Source organism: Haplochromis burtoni, unplaced genomic scaffold, assembly GCF_018398535.1.
Source record: "Haplochromis burtoni strain Fernald_Lab_line unplaced genomic scaffold, NCSU_Asbu1 Contig_299, whole genome shotgun sequence".
In the NCBI taxonomy this organism is placed as follows: Eukaryota; Metazoa; Chordata; class Actinopteri; order Cichliformes; family Cichlidae; genus Haplochromis; species Haplochromis burtoni.
In genome coordinates, this window is record NW_024582660.1 from 174,046 (window position 1) to 195,660 (window position 21,615).

At 39.4% G+C, this 21,615-nt stretch overlaps 1 protein-coding gene across 7 annotated transcripts in view; it reads right to left on the bottom strand.

Moving 5' to 3' along the window:
* The window catches only part of LOC102308225 (receptor-type tyrosine-protein phosphatase U), a 259,704-nt gene that overhangs the window by 53,319 nt on the left and 184,770 nt on the right, over window positions 1–21,615 (bottom strand). For all 7 annotated transcript variants that reach the window (XM_042228047.1, XM_042228046.1, XM_005941005.3 and 4 more), the window contains exons 10-13: window positions 17,457–17,658; window positions 13,248–13,350; window positions 10,819–11,098; window positions 5,097–5,133 (exon numbers count right to left, since the gene is read on the bottom strand). In XM_042228047.1, coding sequence (XP_042083981.1) covers window positions 5,097–5,133; window positions 10,819–11,098; window positions 13,248–13,350; window positions 17,457–17,658 — 622 coding nt within the window. The remainder of the gene's footprint in view (window positions 1–5,096; window positions 5,134–10,818; window positions 11,099–13,247; window positions 13,351–17,456; window positions 17,659–21,615) is intronic.

Below are 21,615 nucleotides of genomic sequence, written 5' to 3' on the forward strand. Positions count from 1 at the left end.
AATGGCTAGCATGGTTGAATTCATGGCAGTGGTCATCAACAGAAAACCATGGGTGCAGTAAATGGCACGTCTCGCCATCATTTCTAATTTCCTTGTGTCGGTTTACTGTTTATCAGGAAGGACGCATTTGGTTAGGATTTAGTATGCACATAATGTAAATCCAACAAACTGGAAAAAGACTGCAATGGACTATAGCGTGCAGGTAAATTCAGTACAACAGCAAATGTCACAGTCTCCACTTTTTGCAAAGACGCTTTCATAAAATTCGTTGCTATTCTCCTTCGCTGAACTATCCAAACTCTTGTGTTTTGCTCTGTTTTCAGTCAATGTTAAGACACAGTCAAGGAAATTCTTCTTTTGTAACTTACATTATTTGTCTGAAATAAGTTATGAAACAAAAATGTAACAAAAAGTGAAGAAACAAATTTAAGAAGTAGCACTCAGAGTGCAAACCTGTGCCAAGGCAGCTCACTTCCGTTAACATACTGGGCAGCTAACGAGGCACATCATTCATCATTCTGCACATCAGCGGTCAAATGTGACAATCTATAACGTGATATTTAGAATCCTCATATACCATTATCATTTCCTAAATGCTGCCATACAAAGACAGGCAGCAGAACTTTAAGCGTTGTGTTAAAGATAAGAGACATCCATCCATCCATCCATTCGCTTCTGCTTATCCTTTTCAGGGTCGCGGGGGGTGCTGGAGCCTATCCCAGCTGTCATAGGGCGAAAGGCGGGGTACACCCTGGACAGGTCGCCAGTCTGTCGCAGAGTAACTTGATATTTAAGCTCTCCATATACCATTCTCCATATGTTGCCAATAAAAACAATGGCATTAAGGAAAAATATCTTTATATAGCATATCTTAAGATCAATCTGTTGACCTTAAAGGAGAGGTCAAAGGTCAGATGTGACATGATGTTTAAACTGTTAGCAGTCGGACGTACCGCCCACGGGACATTGGATGGTTTAGGGGACTAATAGGACTGCTAAGGGGTTAAAATCTTTGTACTGCACTTTCTATATGTTGACAATAACCACCACACTTGTAAGAATATAAGTCAAGTTTAAATGGATTGTTACCATGACTCCACTCTACAGCCACTACAATTTTTTATCAGAATTCAACTAAAAATTTCTGAAGACAGACAGAATGACACTGTCTGACACTACCTAAAACATAACCCTTGGAGGCGGTGACTAGAAAACATCACAACAGTACAACAGTACCAACCTTCCGATTAGTGGGAAAAAACATAATTGCAAAATGAACCGCAACCAGTTAGTAAGAACTTTTATCTCCAGGAGATAAACTCAGAGAGGGAACGAAAAGCACTTATGCATAGTGTCAACACACTGCATTGCCTTAATACAGACTGGAAGAAAATTCAGCATAGAACAAATTGGAATAAGTTAGCCAATAAGAAGCCAGAGCAGAAGAATGACAAATGTTATTAGACTGAATGCTAAAGCAGATTTCATCAGGAGATGTAGGAAGTGTCGACTCTGCATTAACAGCAAAACAACATCAGCAGCAGCTTAAAAAGGGAGAAAATCAGAGACCCTCATGTGACAAAATACACACTTTCCTGGTCACATATTACTTGAAGCTGCCAGATTAAAAAAAAAGAAGAAGAAGAAGTTGTTTTTAAAAAAAGATCTGCGTCTCTCGATACCTGCGGTAAATAAGAAAAATAGTTATTTAAGAATTTATGGTGTGATGTGATTCCATTCTAAATGTAAGATTCATGCCTTTCTTGTGGCTGAGCTGAGGTGAATAAACACCTCCTCTTGTCACAGAATAAGGTGTCTTCTTGAGACAACTTGATGTTTAATGAAAATGTTATTGTTCTGTACAGTTGGCCAATGGCATATTTCTGGGGACAAAAAAAAGAAGAGAAAAGCACCAAAACACCAGGAGGTAAAAAAAAAACCACACACCCTATAATTGGTGTCTTGGTGACATAAGAACCTGCAGAAATGGTCTTACAGGGACCTCCAAGAGAGGTTTAGTAATATCAGCAGGTTCTCTACCACAGTCATATATGCACAAATACAGTACAAAATATGCCTCCAACCCACCTCTTCTGCTTAAGTGGCAAGCTGGCAGACAATAGTATGGCAGAATTCTTTGATGTCTTAATGTCACTTCTCATATGAAAGAGTTCACAGGGAAGATAATGCAATTTAACTGCCACCGTTCTCTAGAGCATTACTAACTTGAAGCATAATTCAGCAGGGAAGAAGGCTGGAAAAAGTTAATTTCACCTGCTGTATCTCTCCCATCCCCTGATTGTTTGAACTGAAAGGCTTCTATCAGTGTCTGCCTGTCAAGCAAACACTCCTGGTCGCTTCCTCTCTCAGGCACAAGGGGCGGGTGGGGGGGAGGGAACCTTGTTGCACTATGGATTTCAAAGCCGTCAAAGCCCAAGGAGAGGGGGGGTTGCCAAAATGTCAGTGTCAGTGATTCAAGAGGTACTGAGTGAGAACAGTGATGCATGTTTGCTTTCACCTTTTCTCCACTGTCTCGGGGCTGCGGGCAGATTGGCAAGAGAGCTTCCTCCCTGCAACACCCAAAGCAACACTAAGGCCGTGTCAAATATCCTAAGCCTGATCCAGAACAACTGACAAACTCCCTGACATGCACCCTGCACCACTGAAGCACAAAGGATGTAGTGGTAATAGTGGTTACGTTTACCTAGAGATTTACTTTACTTATTCAACATTATGGTGATAAGAAAAAGATGACTGGCACCCTCTGCTTCTGATATAATTTTCTGCTTTAACTTTTACTGCTTATAGTCATAATGATGAATTCCACAAATAACTGTGCATGTGTGAGCAAATAAAGAGCAACATAAATACATAAATTGTGTATCTGCAAATATTAATATGCTGACAACCGTAAATTTAGAATTTCCTTTACATGGTTTGGCTTCAACTTGATATAAATTTGTACAAAAGCTGACACACTGAAGTAGAAAAAAAAGGTTTTCAGATGATTTGCTGAATTCTTCAATACAAATAGGTACAACTGCTCGTTGACACAAATATCAGCCAATTATAAGACAGCAAATCAACATGTTCAGGCATGTATACATGATCACGATCATGGTGGGGAAGAAAAGCGATTTAAGTGAATCTGAATGTATGCAGCCTGACACCAGACACAGTGGCTTGTTGTGGACCAGTCTGTCTATTAGACCACTAGATCAGCAATCACACTAGATATTACTGATCTAGTGGAATTTTTTGCCACACATTTTTATAGATTTATAGAGAAAGGTCCATGAAAGAGAACGTATCCAGTGAGCAGCAATTCTCTAGGAGGAGACAAGGACAATGGCCGCTCATTATAACCAAGGTTAAAAAAAAAAAAAAAGCACCTGAGTGCATAGCAAGCCAAACCCTGAAGCTGATCAGTACAGCAGCAGACTGTACGGGGTGTTGCTGCAATTTGGCTCACGAAATTTGGGCAAGAGAAGATTGCAAAAACGTTGCCTAATCTGATGACTCTTGGTGTCTGCACAGGTGCAGAAATGTTTTCATATGGAGGCCACTAAAAATGGTGGCACACCAAAAACAGAATTTCCCATTTTATTTTACAATTTTGCTATTTTGCTGTCAAATATAGATTACTTGAAAAGTATGACAAAAAAGAGAAAGAAAAGAATGATATGACTAGTTAATTTCCTGATATTAAAATTGATATCACTGAAAACAGATACATATGACAACCAAATAAGATTTTGAAATCAATAATAATCTTTCTTTAAAGTGACTGATTGATTCAATGGAGGGGCCGACAACTTTAGGGGGTGGTCAGTGACAATTCCTATGTAATATATGACGTAGTACCCAAGCCAAACTTTGAGATCTTGTCCTAAATTATTTGTCAATTCGTTTCACACATAAATAAGAGGGAAAACATTTCTTGAGGGAAAGAAACAAACTCATATGTACAAGTTTTATTGTGACCTGTAGAGGTCCACGTCTAGAATGAGCTCATTAAAAAAACCTTTCTCTGTCTTCAGGAACAGCTGAACAGGAACTCTACATGGCTGGCATTTTCACAATCTACTATAGTGTCACATGTCACAATTTATTCACAATACGATTTCCATGTGTCAGTGTCTTGATTAGTATTATTGTACTGTAAGATCTTTAAACTAATTTTAGGACATTTTTGAGAACGTGCAGTATTATAATGATGTTTGAAATGATACATTTGTATTTTTAAGTGTTTTATCTGATATTTGGAATTATTGGACAGCTTGAAATTACATTTTAATTGATTTGTAAATAACCTTAAACTGAACTGCAAGTGATGTCCATCTCTTCATCACCACAGTGTACCCATCTTCTAATGGCTGCTTCCAACAGCATGACATGGTATGTCACAAAGCTTTAATCATCTCATACTGGTTTCTTGAACATTCAGCTCAATTATATTTATACAGCGCCAAAGCACAACAACAGTCACTCAAGGTGCTTTATATTGTAAGGTAGACCCTACAACAATACATACATAGAAAACCCCAACAATCATATGACCCCCTATGAGCAAGCGCTTTGGTGACAGTGGGAAGGAGAAACTCCCTTTTAAAAGGAAGAAACCTCCGGCAGAACCAGGCTCAGGTAGGGGCGGGGTCATCTGCTGCGACCGGTTGGGATTGACATGACAATTAGTTGCACTTATCTGTGGCCTCCACAAACATCAGATCTCAATTGAATAGAGCATCTTTGGGATGTGGCAGAACAGGAGATTAAAGTCATTGATGTGCAGCTGATGAATATGATGTGCTGGTGAAATGGGAAGTGAGTATATTAGCACTGCTGTGTAACATATGGATGGCCTTAAAGTGGCTACATGCACTTATTATCTATCTCTAGGAACCACGGATGTCGTCATAGAAAGAGCCAGAGGCTCACCAAAGTCTTTAGAGGTCAACCACTGGGACCATGTATGTCATGGAATACATCAAACAGCATTTATGGCTGTAAATAATTATTTCTTTATTTAAGTAATTCTGAAGTGATAACTAATGTGTGATATTATAGCTTATTTGATGTGAAAATGTAAGTTTTACCTTTGCGAGCAATCCGAATGCAGTTTATTCTGGTCTCCTGTGGATAAAGAAAAAGCTGAGTAAATCATAAAGACACACACTCACACACATCACATTGCTTCTTAATTATGAGTCATTCTGTTAAAAACAACCACCTTGTGTAAAATGTAAAACACATGCAGCCCAAACCACTGCTGTGTGGAGAAAATAATTGAAATTTCCAAGTGCATGACAGCTCCCTGTGATGTGAGCAACCTCTGCTCCCCTTCACAATGTGAAGCCACTCCTTCCCAAAACAGCCATCTCTGTCCCAGAGACAGAGGGGCAAGTTTCCAAATTAAGATTTAAGGAAGCTAAATTAGCCTTTATGGGCAATTATGCTAATCTGTGCTCTAAGATTGGATTCTGACCCTTTCACCTAAAACGTTTGCCAAATTGCCTTTTATAATTGGAAATTTGTTTCAAGTGGATTCTCATCTTCTTCCATCTTTTATAGTGACAGATAAGTTATATTTACTTCCTCCCAGGGGTTATTAAAGCAGCGAAAGGTAGTATGTCATGAGTTAGCCTATCCTCTGTCAAGATGGGATGTAGGTCTGCTAAAAACAAAAATGCAAACAACATGCAAGAAAAGTAATTGATTGATATGAGCTCTAAGTCATCATGTGCGGTGACCCTGACACTAACACTTTTTCTTCATACTTAGTGGACAAAAAACATGTATCTGGCTTGCAAGATACAAGTATTCTGCCAAGTTAGCCATGTTATTAATAACATATCATTAACATAAAGAAAACTCTGGAGCATACTAAACTCAGTGTCAGCTGGTGGTCTTGTGGTGTAATGGGAGAGCAATGCAGACTCTGTATATGCATTTATACACTGATGCTGGCGTTGGCCTCCTGCATATCTTAATCTGCATAGGTTAAGTCCAATCTTAACCTACTCTGAGATTAAAAGCAAATAAATCCATCCAGTTTTAGCCTGATATATCTCAATATCTACTCTCCATTTAGTTCTCGATTTGTTTCTTTAGCCATTATATGCTTCCCTGTGTTCATAGGATAGTTGTTACTTTTGTTTTCTATAACATTTGAACTTTGCACACTGATTTATTTATTAATGCATTAATTTTTATAATCTCTTTATTAATTTATTAAACCTCTTAACTGAAAACAGATGCCTGATGCTAAACACATGGTGCTGAATGTTGATCCTAAAACCCAAAAAATAAGCACAAAGGTGCTAAAGGCTTTAACGGTTGAAAGAAAATTATATTAGTTACAAGCTCCCACGGGTTGTTTACTGTGGATAATAACTCTCATATGACTTATTAGTAGTACTTAATAATGTGTTAAAATTAAGAATAAAATAGAGGATTATTTCAGTTTTAACAGCATAATTAATAGTACTAAAACTGCAATAACAAAATGATGGCAGTCAAAGAGTGGCGTCACAGAGGTTCCTTGACAGTGCATGACTTTTGGAACAGACTGGTTAGCAGGCAAGTTACATATAGAGCTAATGAGTAATAGCTTGCATAAACTGGAGACACGTATAGTTGACATTTAACCAAGAAACTGAAGTCAGCACCGTCTAGAAAAGAAAGGCTCCCAACCTTTCTTTTGTGCAATAATATTTGCTGAAGTGGTCAAAAGTGATAATAAAAATGTAAAAAGAAATACATCCTTTAGCTTAGCAATGCTAGCTATTTTTTTTTTTTAATTTTTTGAATGTATTTATTTAAAAGGGACATATTAGTTAACATATATCCATGTAAATATGCCAGATTAAGCCAGAAGGTTACATCTGTACATATAAATATCAGTATAAGTAACACGTAACCCCACATAAACACATTTAACAGGGGGAGATTTCGTTGTACATGACCATAAACGGCTATTCTATTCTACTCCATTCTATTCTATTCTGAGATCTCAGCATGCTGATGTTTTCATGTTTCAAGTCACAGATATTTTGGCAGTAATCAAGATTTTTCTAAAGTGGCTCCTACAAAAATAACAGACGGGGAAAAAACACTTGGAAAAGTGTGTTTGTTTCCTGGTTATGTGTTTCGCAATAAACTGGCAACACCAGTCATGCATCTTTCAAGCCCCACTGACAGCATATCTGCCAAAGCAATTACAGTTTCAATTCAATGGCAGCTCATGGTCCACAGTATGCCCCGTACATCTAATTTATCCAGAGTAATTGTCAAAATAATTAGATTTTTTCCCTCTTTCTCTCAGAGCTGCCCAAACACAGCTACAATTTAGAAAACAGACTTGAGATATATATTTATTTTGCAGGACAAAAAAGAAAAGTGCAAAGATGAATTATAATATTCGGATTTCTAAAAGCTGCTGTGCCAAAAGACGCTTTCGATTGATTTTAGAGACAGAATCATCTCAAATGCCAGGTCACAATGAGAGAAGCTAACTGTTGACATCAGTGATTTCACTTGGACAGGCAACATCTTGTTTTTCACCAGGACCAGACACTGACTGTATTCATTTATTCTTTTAAGCTCTTGAGGTCCACCCAATGAGACAAACTCTGGTTGCATCCTGTGAGGACTGAGGTAGCTGGACAAGCGTATAGCTGAGATGGTGGAGACAGGTGGGCATGCATAACAGCCATATGTGCCTAATGATTTAAAGAGCATTTGCTTTCAGTGTTTCTGTGGCTGCTGTCCAGCACTTTCCTTGTTAATGCTTCAGTCATTTTTTCAATAGCTTGAGGAGTTTCTTTTCCGATCACTTTAAGTCTGGGGGAGGGTGTTTGACTTTTTTTCCCCACAGAAAATTGACTTTTAAAGAGCTTAAATATGAGGCAATCTGGCAACTGAAAGATTACTAATGAAAAGAAAAGGTGCAAACTCTATTCCACAAGTAATTATCTTGTAAAAAAATTCAGCCACTTTGCTCATGTAATGTCTTTAAGTGTTTTAGGTAGAAAAAGGTTTGCCTTTCCATTTTCAATGAGAAATAATGTAAGATTAACAAGTCTAAAAATAGGGGCTAATTTAGGCTTTCTAAAAAGCAGATCATACATTAATGTGCCAAATTCTTGAGTCACCCCTCTTTATATTCTGCTTCCAAACTTTATTTACATTTTAAAAGTACTTTTGAGCAATAGTTTTCTAGTCTTTCTGAATATCTTTCAAATTTTTCCTTTCAACACTGTCTGCTTTTCATTCAGTTTTAGTCCAATCCTTGCTTTATGCACTATATTTCCAAAAGTATTTGTTCATCTGCCTGCACACACATATAAACTTGAGTGCATTCAATTCTTAATCCATTGGGTTTAATGTGATCATGGCCCACCTTTTGCAGCTATATCAGCTTCAACTCTTCTGGAAAGGCTTTCCACAAGGTTTAAGAGCATGATTATGGGAATTTTTTGACCTCTCTTTAGGAGAAATATTTGTGATATTGGACAAGAAGGCCTGTCTTGCAGTCTCCGCTCTAATTCGTCCCAAAAGTGTTCTTTTAGGTTGAGGTCAGGACTCAAGGCCAGTCAAGTTCTTCCACACTGGAGTCGCTCATCCATGTCTTTATGGACCTTGCTTTGTGGACTGGTCATTGCACGAGGAAGCGGCCATTGACAAACTTCTCCCACTAAGCCAGGAGCTTAAAATTGTCTAAAATATCTTCTTATCTAGAATTATCAAGAGTTCTTTTAATTTTAATTAAGGCAGAGGCCAACTTCTCAAAAAGCAACCGCACACCATAAGCCCCCCCCTCCAGAAAACTTTAGACTTGGCACAATGCTGTGAGACAAGTACTGTTTGCCTGACAACAGCCAAACCCAGAGTCATCCATCAGATTGCCAGATAGAGATGCATAGACAAGAACATCTCCACTTCTCTAGAGTCCAGTTTCGGTGTGCTTTACACTAGTGCTTTACATTGCACTTGGTGATGTAAGGCTTGGATGCAGCTCTCTACGTTGCTCTCACTGTTCTTATGCTAATCTGAAGGCCACGTGAGGTTTGGAAGTCTATAGCGACTGACCTCTGCAGAAGGTTGGCAACTACTCACTATGTTCCTCAGCATCCTCTGACCCTGCTGTGAGTTGATGTTGTTCCTAATCACTTGCTCTTTGTTACAATACCAATAACAGTTGACGGTGGAATATTCAATGGGCTGCCACACGTTCTTGCTCCCAAAGCGTAATATTTTACGGTAGGTGATAAATCGTCAACATATTACGCTTCCAGGCACCCAACACGTCCCTAAATGACGAGATCGGAAAAACGAGGAAACGTGAGAACCGTTTGGAATTAATCTACACATGTTCATTCATTTTACTTTAATCGCTTTGGAAAACACTATTTTACGTCGTTAAAGTGCTGGTTACGGTGAGGGATAGGGACAAGGTTAGGGTTCGGGCTGGAATACATGGCTGGAACTATGGCTCGGCCATATTATACTGTTCACGGTAATACCGGTATAATGTTGGGCAACGATAAGAAAATGAAATATCGCGATAGAATATGGGTAAAACGCGCATGTGCAGTGCCTTTGTTTTCATACGCAGATGGTGGAAAAACCACGGCAGCGACGGAGAATGAGAAGGGCGAGAGCGGATCGTTGAAGGAAACAGATGAACCAGAATTGGTTTGTAAAAATGCTGCAACTTCAGTGGTGTGGGACTGGTTTAGCTTTCGTCCGTCAGATACACAACAAAGCACTATTTTTGGTACAGCATGCTAGCGGGCCGTCGTTATTACCGTGTTTGTTGGAAAATACGGCACACTTAAAATCAATCGACAGTGCCCCTTATAATCCTGTGTGCCTTATGTATGAATTCTGGTTGTGTTTACTGACCTCGAAACGATTTTATGTTGTACACGGCGCTCGAAAATCTGTCAAATGTTTCAGTACGACTTTGCTAAGCTACGACGCCGCGCAGCTTGATGGATTGTCGGAGCATTGCGGCTATTGTAGGCAGGAGCCTCGCGGAGTGATACATACTGTGCTTCAACATAATATTACCGTATTGTGTGTGTATAACCTCTTTTTAAGTTTTGTGGATATTATACATGGTTATGCTGAGGATATGTCGGCCAATTTCCACTGGAAATGCCTTTTGGTTAAACTGTCAGCAAGGAATTTGCATTTGCGCTGTTACATTTTTATATAACTTTAATGCACATAAAAAAAACAGCTGCTTGTTTATTAAGTGAAAATACATTGATGGGGTTTTTTGCACTAATAAAGTTGTGGAGTTGTAAAGTATTTTGTCTAGTGTCAATTATATCGTCAGTTATATCGTTATCGCAAATTTTCAAATGTATATCGTGATAAATATTTTTGGTCATATCGCCCTGCTCTAGCTGGAACATGTATTACCGCGGGACCGTCATTCTACTAGATTTCACCCATAACCCGGCACGCAGCATAAAAACGCGGAAGATCACCTTTCGCGTTTCTCAGGAATGCCGTGGGACATGACAAATCGTTGGGATGTTACGCATTGGGAGTGAGAACAGGCTGGAATCTTTGGTAGCGAGGAAATTTCATGGCTTATTGCGCAGGTGGCTATCACTGTACCATGCTGGAATTGACAGAGCTCCTGAAAGCAACAAATTCTTTCACAAATATTTGTAGATGGAGTCTACATGTAGCCATGGAAGGGATTGAAACACCTGAATTCAATGATTTGGATAGGTGAGTGAATATTTTTTGCAAAATAGTGTCCGAGTAGCAGAGAAAAAAAGACATTGTAATGGTTCTTACCCCTCTGAAGTTGCTGGTGGCCTGGAAGTAGATGAGGTAGTTCTTGGTTGGGTCCAAAGGACTGTTCCAGTAGCCATTGTAGGTGTGATTATCACCCACTGTGAAAGGCGTGGCCTCCGGCAGACTGCTGGGAGCCAGCTCAGCTGTGTAGTAATGTGGAGCCCCTTTGGCCTGAGCCTCGTTGTGGGAATTTGGAGTAGGGAAACAGTCCACGGTACCCAGCTCCCTCCTCTTCACATGACGGGACCCATCCTCTTCCACCACCACTACCTGGTAGGCACTGGGACAGGACAATGTGGACCTTAGTGCCCCAAAAACCTATCATTTAAATATCATTCTAATAGTATATAATATCGCTGTCAATAGTCATAATGCCAGGAACATACCATTCAGATCACACTGTGTTTGTTGCCCTTGTCCTTAAATTGTAGCATCATCATCATATATCCAGTCGGAAAAGTAATATTACTCCAGAGTTTTCGATACATAAAATGGATTAACTTTGGAATGATCTGGCTGAGGAGATTCAGGCCCACAGAGCCAATGACCTTTAAATTCCTTCTTAAAACAAGTTTTTATAGATTGACTTTTACCTGATATTACTTCATGTTATGTTTCCTTTTGAAATCCCGTAATGTGTGGCCATTGTTTTCAGTTGTCTTGTTTAATATTTCTGGTTTCTTTGTTAATTATTTCATTGACATTGTTTACTTTTTGTAATTTACCTCCAATAAATTGTTGCTTTTAACTCATTAATGTTGAACTTCATATACACACAGATTTGACTATGCCATCTACAGTTTTCATGATTTATTTTTTTAAATAAACAGTTTAGACTACAGTGTTCATTTGAAGATTGCACCCAACTGAAACCCAAATTCATAAATTATATCAAAATACAAGAAAAACTCGCTATTATTGAATTTCAGCTATTTTTTATTATAATTGATCTTTATTGGATATGTATATTTATTGAATAACACTAATAATCTAATTATGTGATGTTTTGTTTTAACAATTTTCATCAATGTTTTTTTAGGTTTTTCATCCGCGCTCTGCCAGTTAACTCTTTCCAAATCAGTCTACCAGGTGAAAGTAAAGAAAGTACAAGCAGTAATTATATGCAAAAGTAGCATGATTAATCATCCAGAGAACTCATGCTAAACTTTAAAAAGACTGCATGGTAAGTAGGTATCATATGCAGGTCTGTAAGGCTCCAAACGCAAGATGTTATTCCCTGTGTATAGTGTTTATTTAGAGTAAAAGGATTACTTTAGTTGCTGTTGCTTTAGCTAACAGGTGCTAACTAGATCCTTTGAGTAGCTCATGAGCTAGTGAAAGCGCATGAGCATGTGACTCCCCAACCCTGGTTCCAAAAAAGTCTGACTACTGTGTAAAGTATGGCTGTAGCTCAGGCGGTAGAGCAGGTCATCTACTGATTGGAAGGTTGGTGGTTTGATTCCTGGTTTCCCTCAATGCCAAATATTCTTGGGCAAGATATTAACCCCAAATTGCTCTCCGATGCATCCATCGGAGTGTAAATGCTACTTAGAAAGCACTTAGAACAATGGGTGAATGCACAAGTTGTATAAAGTGCTTTCAGTGATCAGAAGAGTAGAAAAGCGCTATATAAGAACAAGTCCATTTACTCCAGACAGGAAAATGAATGAATTTTGGCTGATTTCAGTTATGAAAAAATGTTTTTACTACTCATGGCCACAATGAAGAAGCAATATTGTCACGACATTCTCTCGTTTGGCTTTAACAGAACATCACCATGTGATGAATATTTTTCTATTGCACCGTTATATCTCTCCCAGAGAAATGCACTCTGTGAAGGATTGGATGCGCTTTTCTAGTTGAAAGCCTGGTGCTTCAATTTTTTCTCAAAACCTGAGGTTTTACTGAAATTGGACCGGGGGCAGGGGCAAGGGCCCATTATGGTGACACAATGTCTAACAGTCAGCATACGATAGGTTGACATGGAGCGTCATTCTAAAGCTGTGTGAAATGGTGAATTAGGCTTCAGGACGGAATAATGAATAACGGCCCATTTTTTATTCCCTTTTTTCCTGTTGCTATTGTGCCAACACATCATAACGTTCCGATGATGTGTGCCAACACATCATCGGAACGTGATGTGTGCCAACACATTTTGACCACTGGGCAAACATTAATGAGGAAACCCAACATTAATGGCTTGCATTTAATTTTGAACGCTTTGTGAACTTTGCAAAATCATCATGTTTCTGTGAAGACCCACTTTCTGGGACTTCATGCATTTTACTTGAAATGGTGTCTGCTATGCTTCAAGACTAAAGAACAATTTTCTAGTGCTTCACAGAGCTCGCTTTGACTGCAGCTATAAATATCAGAGCCTGGAAGAGCACCAAATGAATGTCGGTGTAGGAGTGAAGCATGCATTGTACCTGACAGGAGCCCCTCTCCCCAGGGCTGGGCGCAGCAGCACGGTGATGGTGCTCTCCGACTCACTCAGTGGAGAAGGGATGTCTTCATAGTCAAACACCGGAGCTGAGGGCAGAAAGAAAAGTGGGAAAAAAATGTGTCAAAAAAGGGCTAACATATGTAGAAAAAGAGCAGGATGATTTTCCGTACTCTTTTTGCAAAGATGAAATATACTTTGTTTAGATTTGGGAGCTTCAACAGACACGTGGCTCCACTGCTCGATATTTTAGTAATGTTTTCTCCCCTACATTAAAAGATAAGAGTGTACCATCTTTGTTCATTACCCGCACTTGTCCCCAGCGTACTAGTGTGTGCAGGCCTCCCACACAGTGCCATTGACTGATGATGACTAGTAACAGCAGCCAACTACAGAGAAAACAAGAGGCTCTTATAATATAATTAGGACAGATCTCAATGCTGCACAACCTCAGCAAAGCTCTGGGGACAAAGGGGTTGAGTGTTCCCATCTCTGTTTACTACAGGGAGTGAATTAATTGGAGTACGTAGTGAAGCAAATGGTTATCCTGGTACAACAGATAAGCCAAAACAAAAAGGTTTCTGTAATGGAAGTGGAAAATGTTTCTGCTGAGGCAAGGCATTAATGCCCGTCGTAAAAACCTGCTTGTGTAACCTGTCATCCGAAAAAACACACACTCATGCTTGCACGCAAACATCTGAGGTCTGCATTATATGCAGTCGTGCTCAGGAGTGTTTGAGCCAGTGTGTGTTAGGTGGTTAAAGCCAATGAATAATGAAAAAACTAACGAGTACAGCATTACACTTGCATGTGTGGTACTAAACTGGAACAGGAGCTGGCTGCCCAGAGCTCCTGACAGCGCAGCCAGGTGGGAGCATGTGATACTATAGATTTAATTGTACACTCTGACATCTGCAAGCCCACATAAGCCACTTTCTAAACCGAATGGAACAGGTACAGATAATAGAGATGGATGCTGTATTACATACAGTGTGGGGGTCAAAGAATTCTCCTGGAATATAAAAAGCACCAAGATCCAGCAGAATCAAAAGGTATTTTTATTAAGACAATAACGTTTACAATCCACCAATCTCCCTGTTCGGCATCAGAAAACACCAGACTAAAATCAAAATGTTCAATATAATCTGCATGCCTAGGGATAAAGTTATGTCATTGTCTGCTTTAGGAGACAGTAATAATAAATAGACATGAAACAAGCACACTTGAATCAGAGGAGAAATGAAAAGGAAAAGAAGCAACAACTTTAAAAAGAGAAACTGCTGTAAACCATTAAACCATAAAAGAAACTAATTAATAAAACTTTAACAATGAGCATTTTTTTATATTTTACTTGAATGCACTGATTCTATTACTTTAATATATAACATTTAATGTATTTAATGTATGAATGTAAAGGAGTTACATTCAAAATTTGAAAGTGCACTGCAATAGCTCAAGGTTGGATCTAGAGTGACTTTTTCACAAATACGGGACACCTATACCACACTAGACAATCCAAAAGTCATTCAGTCTTCCTGAAAATGTGCGCCTTTAACCCCAAAATTAAACAGTAATGTGTCCCTCAAAAGCAGGTTTTTGACTCTGCATCAGGCTGTTCAGAACAACCATAAACATGTTTGACTTTCCCAAATTCTGAAGTTAACAAGAAGCACTCAGAGAGCGCAACCCTCCGCAAGGCAACTCACTCTCTGGGCAGTAGTGACTTTAAAGGAATAGTGTTGTATTTTGTATATTTTCATTTTATTTTCTTTGTTCTTTTTTAGAAAATACTTTAAGGAGTTTGTAGTGGAGTAAAAAGTACAAAAAGCAGGCTTTTTAACTTAATTTTGAGTGTATATGGATTCATTCGCGTTCTCTTGACAGTACTGTTTTTTAAAGATATGACATATTTTGGGGTCAACTTGCAACAAAGTCATGTAAAAGTGAAATGTTACATTTATATTTGATATTTGGATGCAAACTAAGAGAGGTGCAGTAAATATAATGGCACGTCTCGCCATTATTTATAATTTCCTTGTGGTTTCCTATTTATCAAGCAGGACACGTTTGGGTACGATTTGGTAGGATTTAGAATGCACATAATGTAAGTGCAACAAACTGGAAAAGGACTGCAATGGACTATAGTATGCAGAAAAGTTCAGTACAACAGCGAATGTCACAATTTCCACTTTTTGCAAAGACTGTTTCATAAAATTCGTTGCTATACTCCTTCGCTGAACAATCCAAACTCTTATGCTTTGCTCTGTTTTCAGTGTAATGTTAAGACACAGTCAAGGAAATTAATCTTTTGTAACTTACATTTGTTTGTTTGAAATAAGTTATGAAACACAAATGTAATAAAAAGTGCAGAAACAAATTTAAGAAGAAACACTCAGAATGCAAACCTGTGCCAAGGCCGCTCGCTGTCTTTTACATGCTGGCAGCTAACGAGGCCCATCGTTCTCTTTGTCTTGACAATACTTTCTTTTAGATATAACGTATTTTGGGGTCAACTTGAAAGGAAGGCAGATGTGAAATATTAAATTGACATCAGAGGTCAAATGTGACAAACTATAATGTCATACTTAGAATCCTCCTATACCGTTATCATTTCCTAAATGTTGACAATTCTAAGCAGTTTTACAGATAAAAGACATTTAATAAAATGTTGACCTTATTTGATCTTGAAGGAGAGGTCAGAGGTAAATGAGACATATTTTAAATCTGTATGCAGTATTTTATTTTGACTATACACACCACACTTGTAAGAATCATAGTTAGTTAAGTTATGAGTTTTTTTTGCCAGTTTTTGACCAATAAATCATTAAGTTGACCTTGAAGACCTCGGTGCATGCAAGCCAAATTTTAATGAATTGTTAACATGACCCCACTCTACACCCCTACAAAGTTTTATCAGAATTCTTTCAAAAACTTTGAATGACACACGTGCAAACACTGCCAAAAACATTTTCTCCTTGGCAGAGGCGGAAAAATGTGGCAAAAATAAGGGTGACAAAAAAAATAGAAGTTAAAGCACTTTCTAATAACCTAAACAATATGTCCAGTTCAGACTTTGTGTGCTGCCAGGACCTGCGGGGGTGCAGTGTTCCATCTCTGGACAAAGATCCTGCATAGATCAGTTTGTTCTGGAACATTTCTAACCATCCTGTTGTTGGACCATGATCTGTCGTGAGGTCCCATCGCTGACCGCTGCAGCCCTCAAGCTGTTTCAGAAATACTACCTAATTATCTGACTTGCTACCTAGACCTTGAAATACACTGCTGTCACACAAAAAGTCAACATCATTAGCTAAACAGTCTTGTTTAGTTCTAGATTTGGCACACAGTTAATTGTTTTTAGGAGCTCAATATGTAATTTGACAGAAGAAAATGTCTTTTTGTTTTGCTGTTCGGATTAACATAATCAGATCATTTTAACAAGAAGAAGCCTGAAACATTATTAAAGCCTGCATCAGGAGATTTTATACAGATACATCTCCAGAAAGAAGGAAAAAGCAATAACTGCAGACCTTTTGAGGAAGCTTTATTTTCTTTAACTGCTTTTGTGTGGATTCCTGAATGAATCCAAATCATCCACACACTCCATTTACCCCCCACGTGCTGTATGAGGGAGACACAACAATAGCAAGTGATGTTTCATCAGAGTAAACACCATTAGTGAAAATGGCCTGCAGACACCAATCAGGGGGAGAGTGTTTCACAATCCCCACAGCCAGAACAGAATCTTGAGATCCATAGCGGTAACCTCTTCCCTGACAAACACCGCTTCTCTAATTTCTGAACAGCTGCGTGTCCTTTGAATGGAAAACGCAGGCCGCGGTGATGTGAACAAAGCTGTTTTCACCCAAACCATTCAAGCTGAACATTTGTACTTGGCTATAATTTGCGCTGCTGTTATTCTATCAAACTAAGCCAGTGTGCATCTGAAAGGTGTACAGAATGAAAATAATTTGTACAGTTTAAAATTAAATGTGCAATTCAACCAAAGCTCTTCAAAGGGAGGGAATTACATATCATGACATAGTCTCCTATCATTAAAAAAAACATGTTTTTTTTCCTTTATACTTGTCCTGTCACAGTCACTGAAAATCTGAATTCATCATTAAATACCAGTCAAGAGAAAATCTCTTACGCACATGTAGACACACATACAGCAGTCAGTGCAAAGACTCACCAGAAATGTTGGTGGTGATCTCAGTGAGTGCAGTCTGGCCAAAGCCCTTGGCAGTTCTGGCCCGGACAGACACCAGGTAGGTGGTTCCAGGATGGAGGCCGGAGAACATGTGGTAGGTCTCATTTCTCAGCTTGGACACTGTACGGCGAGGACCTGGCACATTAATACCTGGATCTGATGACTCAATACTCTGGTAACTGATCTGAAAATAGAGAAAATGAAGATACTGTATTAAAATGGTCCAAACCTTATCTAATCTAATCCAGACCTGTGCAAGTCTGTTCTTGCTTTTCTACCAGAAAGGTTCAGGCTCTTTTTGATCTTTTTAACAGGATATGATGTTCTTTTCATGCTTTATCCCCCTTGTGACCCTGAACTGGATAAGCAATTAAGAGAAGGGATAATAATGTAAGCATATTAATATACCACTATGACAACTCATAGCAATTAAGACGGAGCATGTAAGCCTGGGGGAAAATGGTGTGATCGATCCACTATCAAGTAATTTCACCTAAAAATAGAAGTGATGACAAATAAAGCTTAGTTGATCACAAAACCCACTAAGCTTGTCATTTTGTGGTTTCCATCAGTGAATCGCAAACTATGAAACTTCTTAGATACACTAATATGCAAAAGTCTTGAGACACCCCTCATTTTGTTATATGAGACTTTTTCGTCTTGATGCATTCTCAATCATCCAGGTAAGTAAATCTCCAAAAGTTGATTCTGTTCATCTGGACGTAGCGTTTTGTGGGAGAAACGTTTCGTCACTCATCCAAGTGACAGCTAACTGCAGGTTTCCCCAATCTTATAAACAGTACATTTGCATAATGACTGAAACCAGCCCACTGAAGGAACAATGGGCTGGGAGGTCAGTTCATTAATCTTAATTATGCAAATTCTCATGACCACTGATCAACAACCACTGATCAAAACCCACTGATCAATGGCCACGAGTACCATTCACAGAGAGTTGGGGAATGGCTGCAATCACAGCATTGTAAGATGGTGAAAGATGTACCCTTAGGCCCCTCCTCGATTCAGAGATGGTCTTTCCCTTTTCACGTAAATGGCCTCCTTGACTCTGCGCTCAAACCAGCGTTCCTCCCTGTCCAGGATGTGTACATCCTCATCATTGAAAGAGTGTCCACTGGCCTGTAGGTGTAAATAGACTGCAGAGTCCTGGCCTGACGAGGTAGCTCTTCTGTGTTGTGCCATCCGCTTCGCCAGAGGTTGTTTGGTTTCCCCGATGTATAAATCCTGGCAATCCTCCTGGCACTTAACAGCGTACACTATGTTACTCTGTTTGTGTCGGGGGACCCGATCCTTGGGGTGGACCAATTTTTGGCGCAGCGTGTTTTGGGGTTTAAAAGCCACAGAGACCCGGTGTTTAGAAAAAATGCGTCTCAACTGCTCCGATACTCCTGACACATAGGGATCACTACAGGTTTTCTCTTAGGCAGAGGTTGTCCTTCTCTGCTGGATTGGCTGGAGCTTTCTTTTGGCGCCATCCCAGCTTTGACAAACGTCCAGCTGGGATAACCACATTTACTCAGGGCTTTCTTGATGTGATGTTCTTCTGCTTCTGTGTCAGTGGGGATGGTGTTCGCTCTGTGTTGTAGCGTCCTGATGACACCCAGTTTGTGCTCCAGTGGATGATGAGAGTCAAACCTTAGATACTGATCCGTATGTGTAGGTTTACGGTACACGTCAGCTTTTAGATGTCCCCCATTACTGATGGAAATCTCACAGTCTAAGAAGGCCAACTTGCCATTTTTCATATCCTCCCTGGTGAACGTGATGTGTTGGTCCACTGAGATAATGTGATCCGTGAAATGTGGAACGTCCTGAGACTTGATTTTCACCCAGGTGTCATCCACATATCTGAACCAATGGCTTGGTGGTGTTCCAGGGTAGGATAGCAAAGCCCTCTTTTCTACTTCTTCCATGTACAAATTGGCCACGATGGGTGAAACTGGGGAGTCCATGGCACACCCATGTTTCTGCCTGTAGAACTGACCCTTGTATGTGAAGTAGGTGGAATGGAGACACAGCTCCAAAAGCAAACAAACTTGGTCGATGCTGAGAGTGGTCCTGTTGCTGAGGTTGGTGTCATCCTGTAATCTCTTATGCACTACCTCCAATGCTTCCGTGCTTGGGATGCATGTGAAGAGAGATGTAACGTCATATGAGACCATGGTTTCATCTGCTTCCATAATGACGTCTCTCACCTTCTCAACAAAATCCAAAGTGTTCTGGACGTGGTGTTCAGAGCTGCCTACCAATGGGTTGAGGATTGAAGCCAAAAACTCGGAGATGTTATAGGTGACAGAGTTGATCATGCAGTCTTAAAGGTGCACCCTGTTTATGTATCTTCGGTAAACCATACAGACTTTGTGTAGACTCCCCTGAGTACAGCCTGTGGTATGAGGTCCGGTCAATAGCCTTGTGTTGTTCTAACTGCTTCAGACAATCTATCACCCTCTTCCTGTAACCACCTCCTGGGTCTCCTTTCAGGGGCTCATAAGCATTTTCATCCCTGAGTAGTGACAAAACCAGCCTTCAGTGGGCTGGTTTCGGTCATTATGCAAATCTACTGTTTAGAATATTGGAGAACCTGCAGTCAGCAGAGACTGAAGAAGTCACTTGGATGAGTGATGAAACGTTTCTCCCACAAAATGCTACATCCAAATGAACAGAATCAACTTTTGGAGATGAGACTTTTTCATTTTTTTCAAGTGGTCTTGAGAAACTTTTTCCAGGCCTTTAGAAAGTCTTTCTCAGAGGAAAGACTTCAGAGGAATGTTCTTTTAAAAAAAAATTGTTCAGCCTCTTAATATCGACCTACGAATCATTCAAGCATTATAAATGCACCTAATTCAAGGGATGAACTAGTACAGTCAATACAGACAACTTAGAAAAGAACCACTTTTACATTTTGACACATTTTGTTACAAATCCTTTCCCACAAAAACACATAATTTGTTCCAATTTCTTTAGAGACATCTATGAAAAATGCCAAAGATAACACAGTGTGACAGGCATACAATAGTATTTTTGTCCCAATAAGATGATTCCCAAAGAGCTGTTAGCCAAACTCCAGTGTGCCCTTAAAAAAAACTGAGGAAACAGAACAAGTGGAGGACAAAAGAAGAAGGGGCTGTACCTACAGCAGGCAAACATGAAAGCCATGACCTTAAGAAGAAGGAACAAAACAGCAAAGACCCAACACAGGACCTGATGCATGTATCTGTTCGCTGTCAGGCTGTGCGTGATTATACAAAACACAGATTTTCAAGCTCAAAAACCTTTTTTTGCTAGGCCCCCCTTTGTTTTACAAGAAAAATGTTCGCGCACTAACACATCTTCCAACCACACACCCATATTTTGCTCCATTGCCGTTTATTTCACACCTCAAACATTTAGTAAACCAGTAAGTAAATACAAGTAATCTGCAATAAATTACAGCTAGTAAGAAAATAAACTACTAACTTTTTTACACTACCTGCACACCTACAGGGGTATTTTTGAAAAAGCAGCTGTTTCGTCCACATGTAAACGGCATTTGCAATCACCGAAAACGGAGATTTTTTAAAACTCCTTTTTTGTGTTTATGTGTGGGCGAGGAATACAGAGTTCGTCACGCAACATCAAAGGTATGTGCCTATTTTTATGTCACGCTGTGTGCCACGTTATTGTTTATGTGAGATGAATTGTAGAATGGCAGATATTCAGATTAGCAGTATTTTGTCTCTATCTTCAGGTTTTACACGCTTACATATACACACACACTTACTGTCCCTCTATTTAGAAAGGCAGAGGCGTCACGGTGTGATTATTTTACGTAGTTTTTTTTTCCTGTGTAATAATATCTCAACATTGCTATCAATACATTTTTCAAAAAATGCCTCTCTGTGCAAAATGGGTTTAAAAACATAAACAGCTGTGGGATCACTGTTTGTCCGTGGATTTGAACCGAGGGAACAAATCGTGGCAGGATCAGCCTGATGTTATTTGTATCCCACTGTAACTTTACTGTATAAAGAGCAAACATCTCCAAAATGTCAGGAGTAGTTAGTCATTACAACGAAGTGTTTGTGAACTAAAAATCAAGATGTGGGATACTGTTTGTCTGTGATTTGGAGAGCCCAGCGCATCT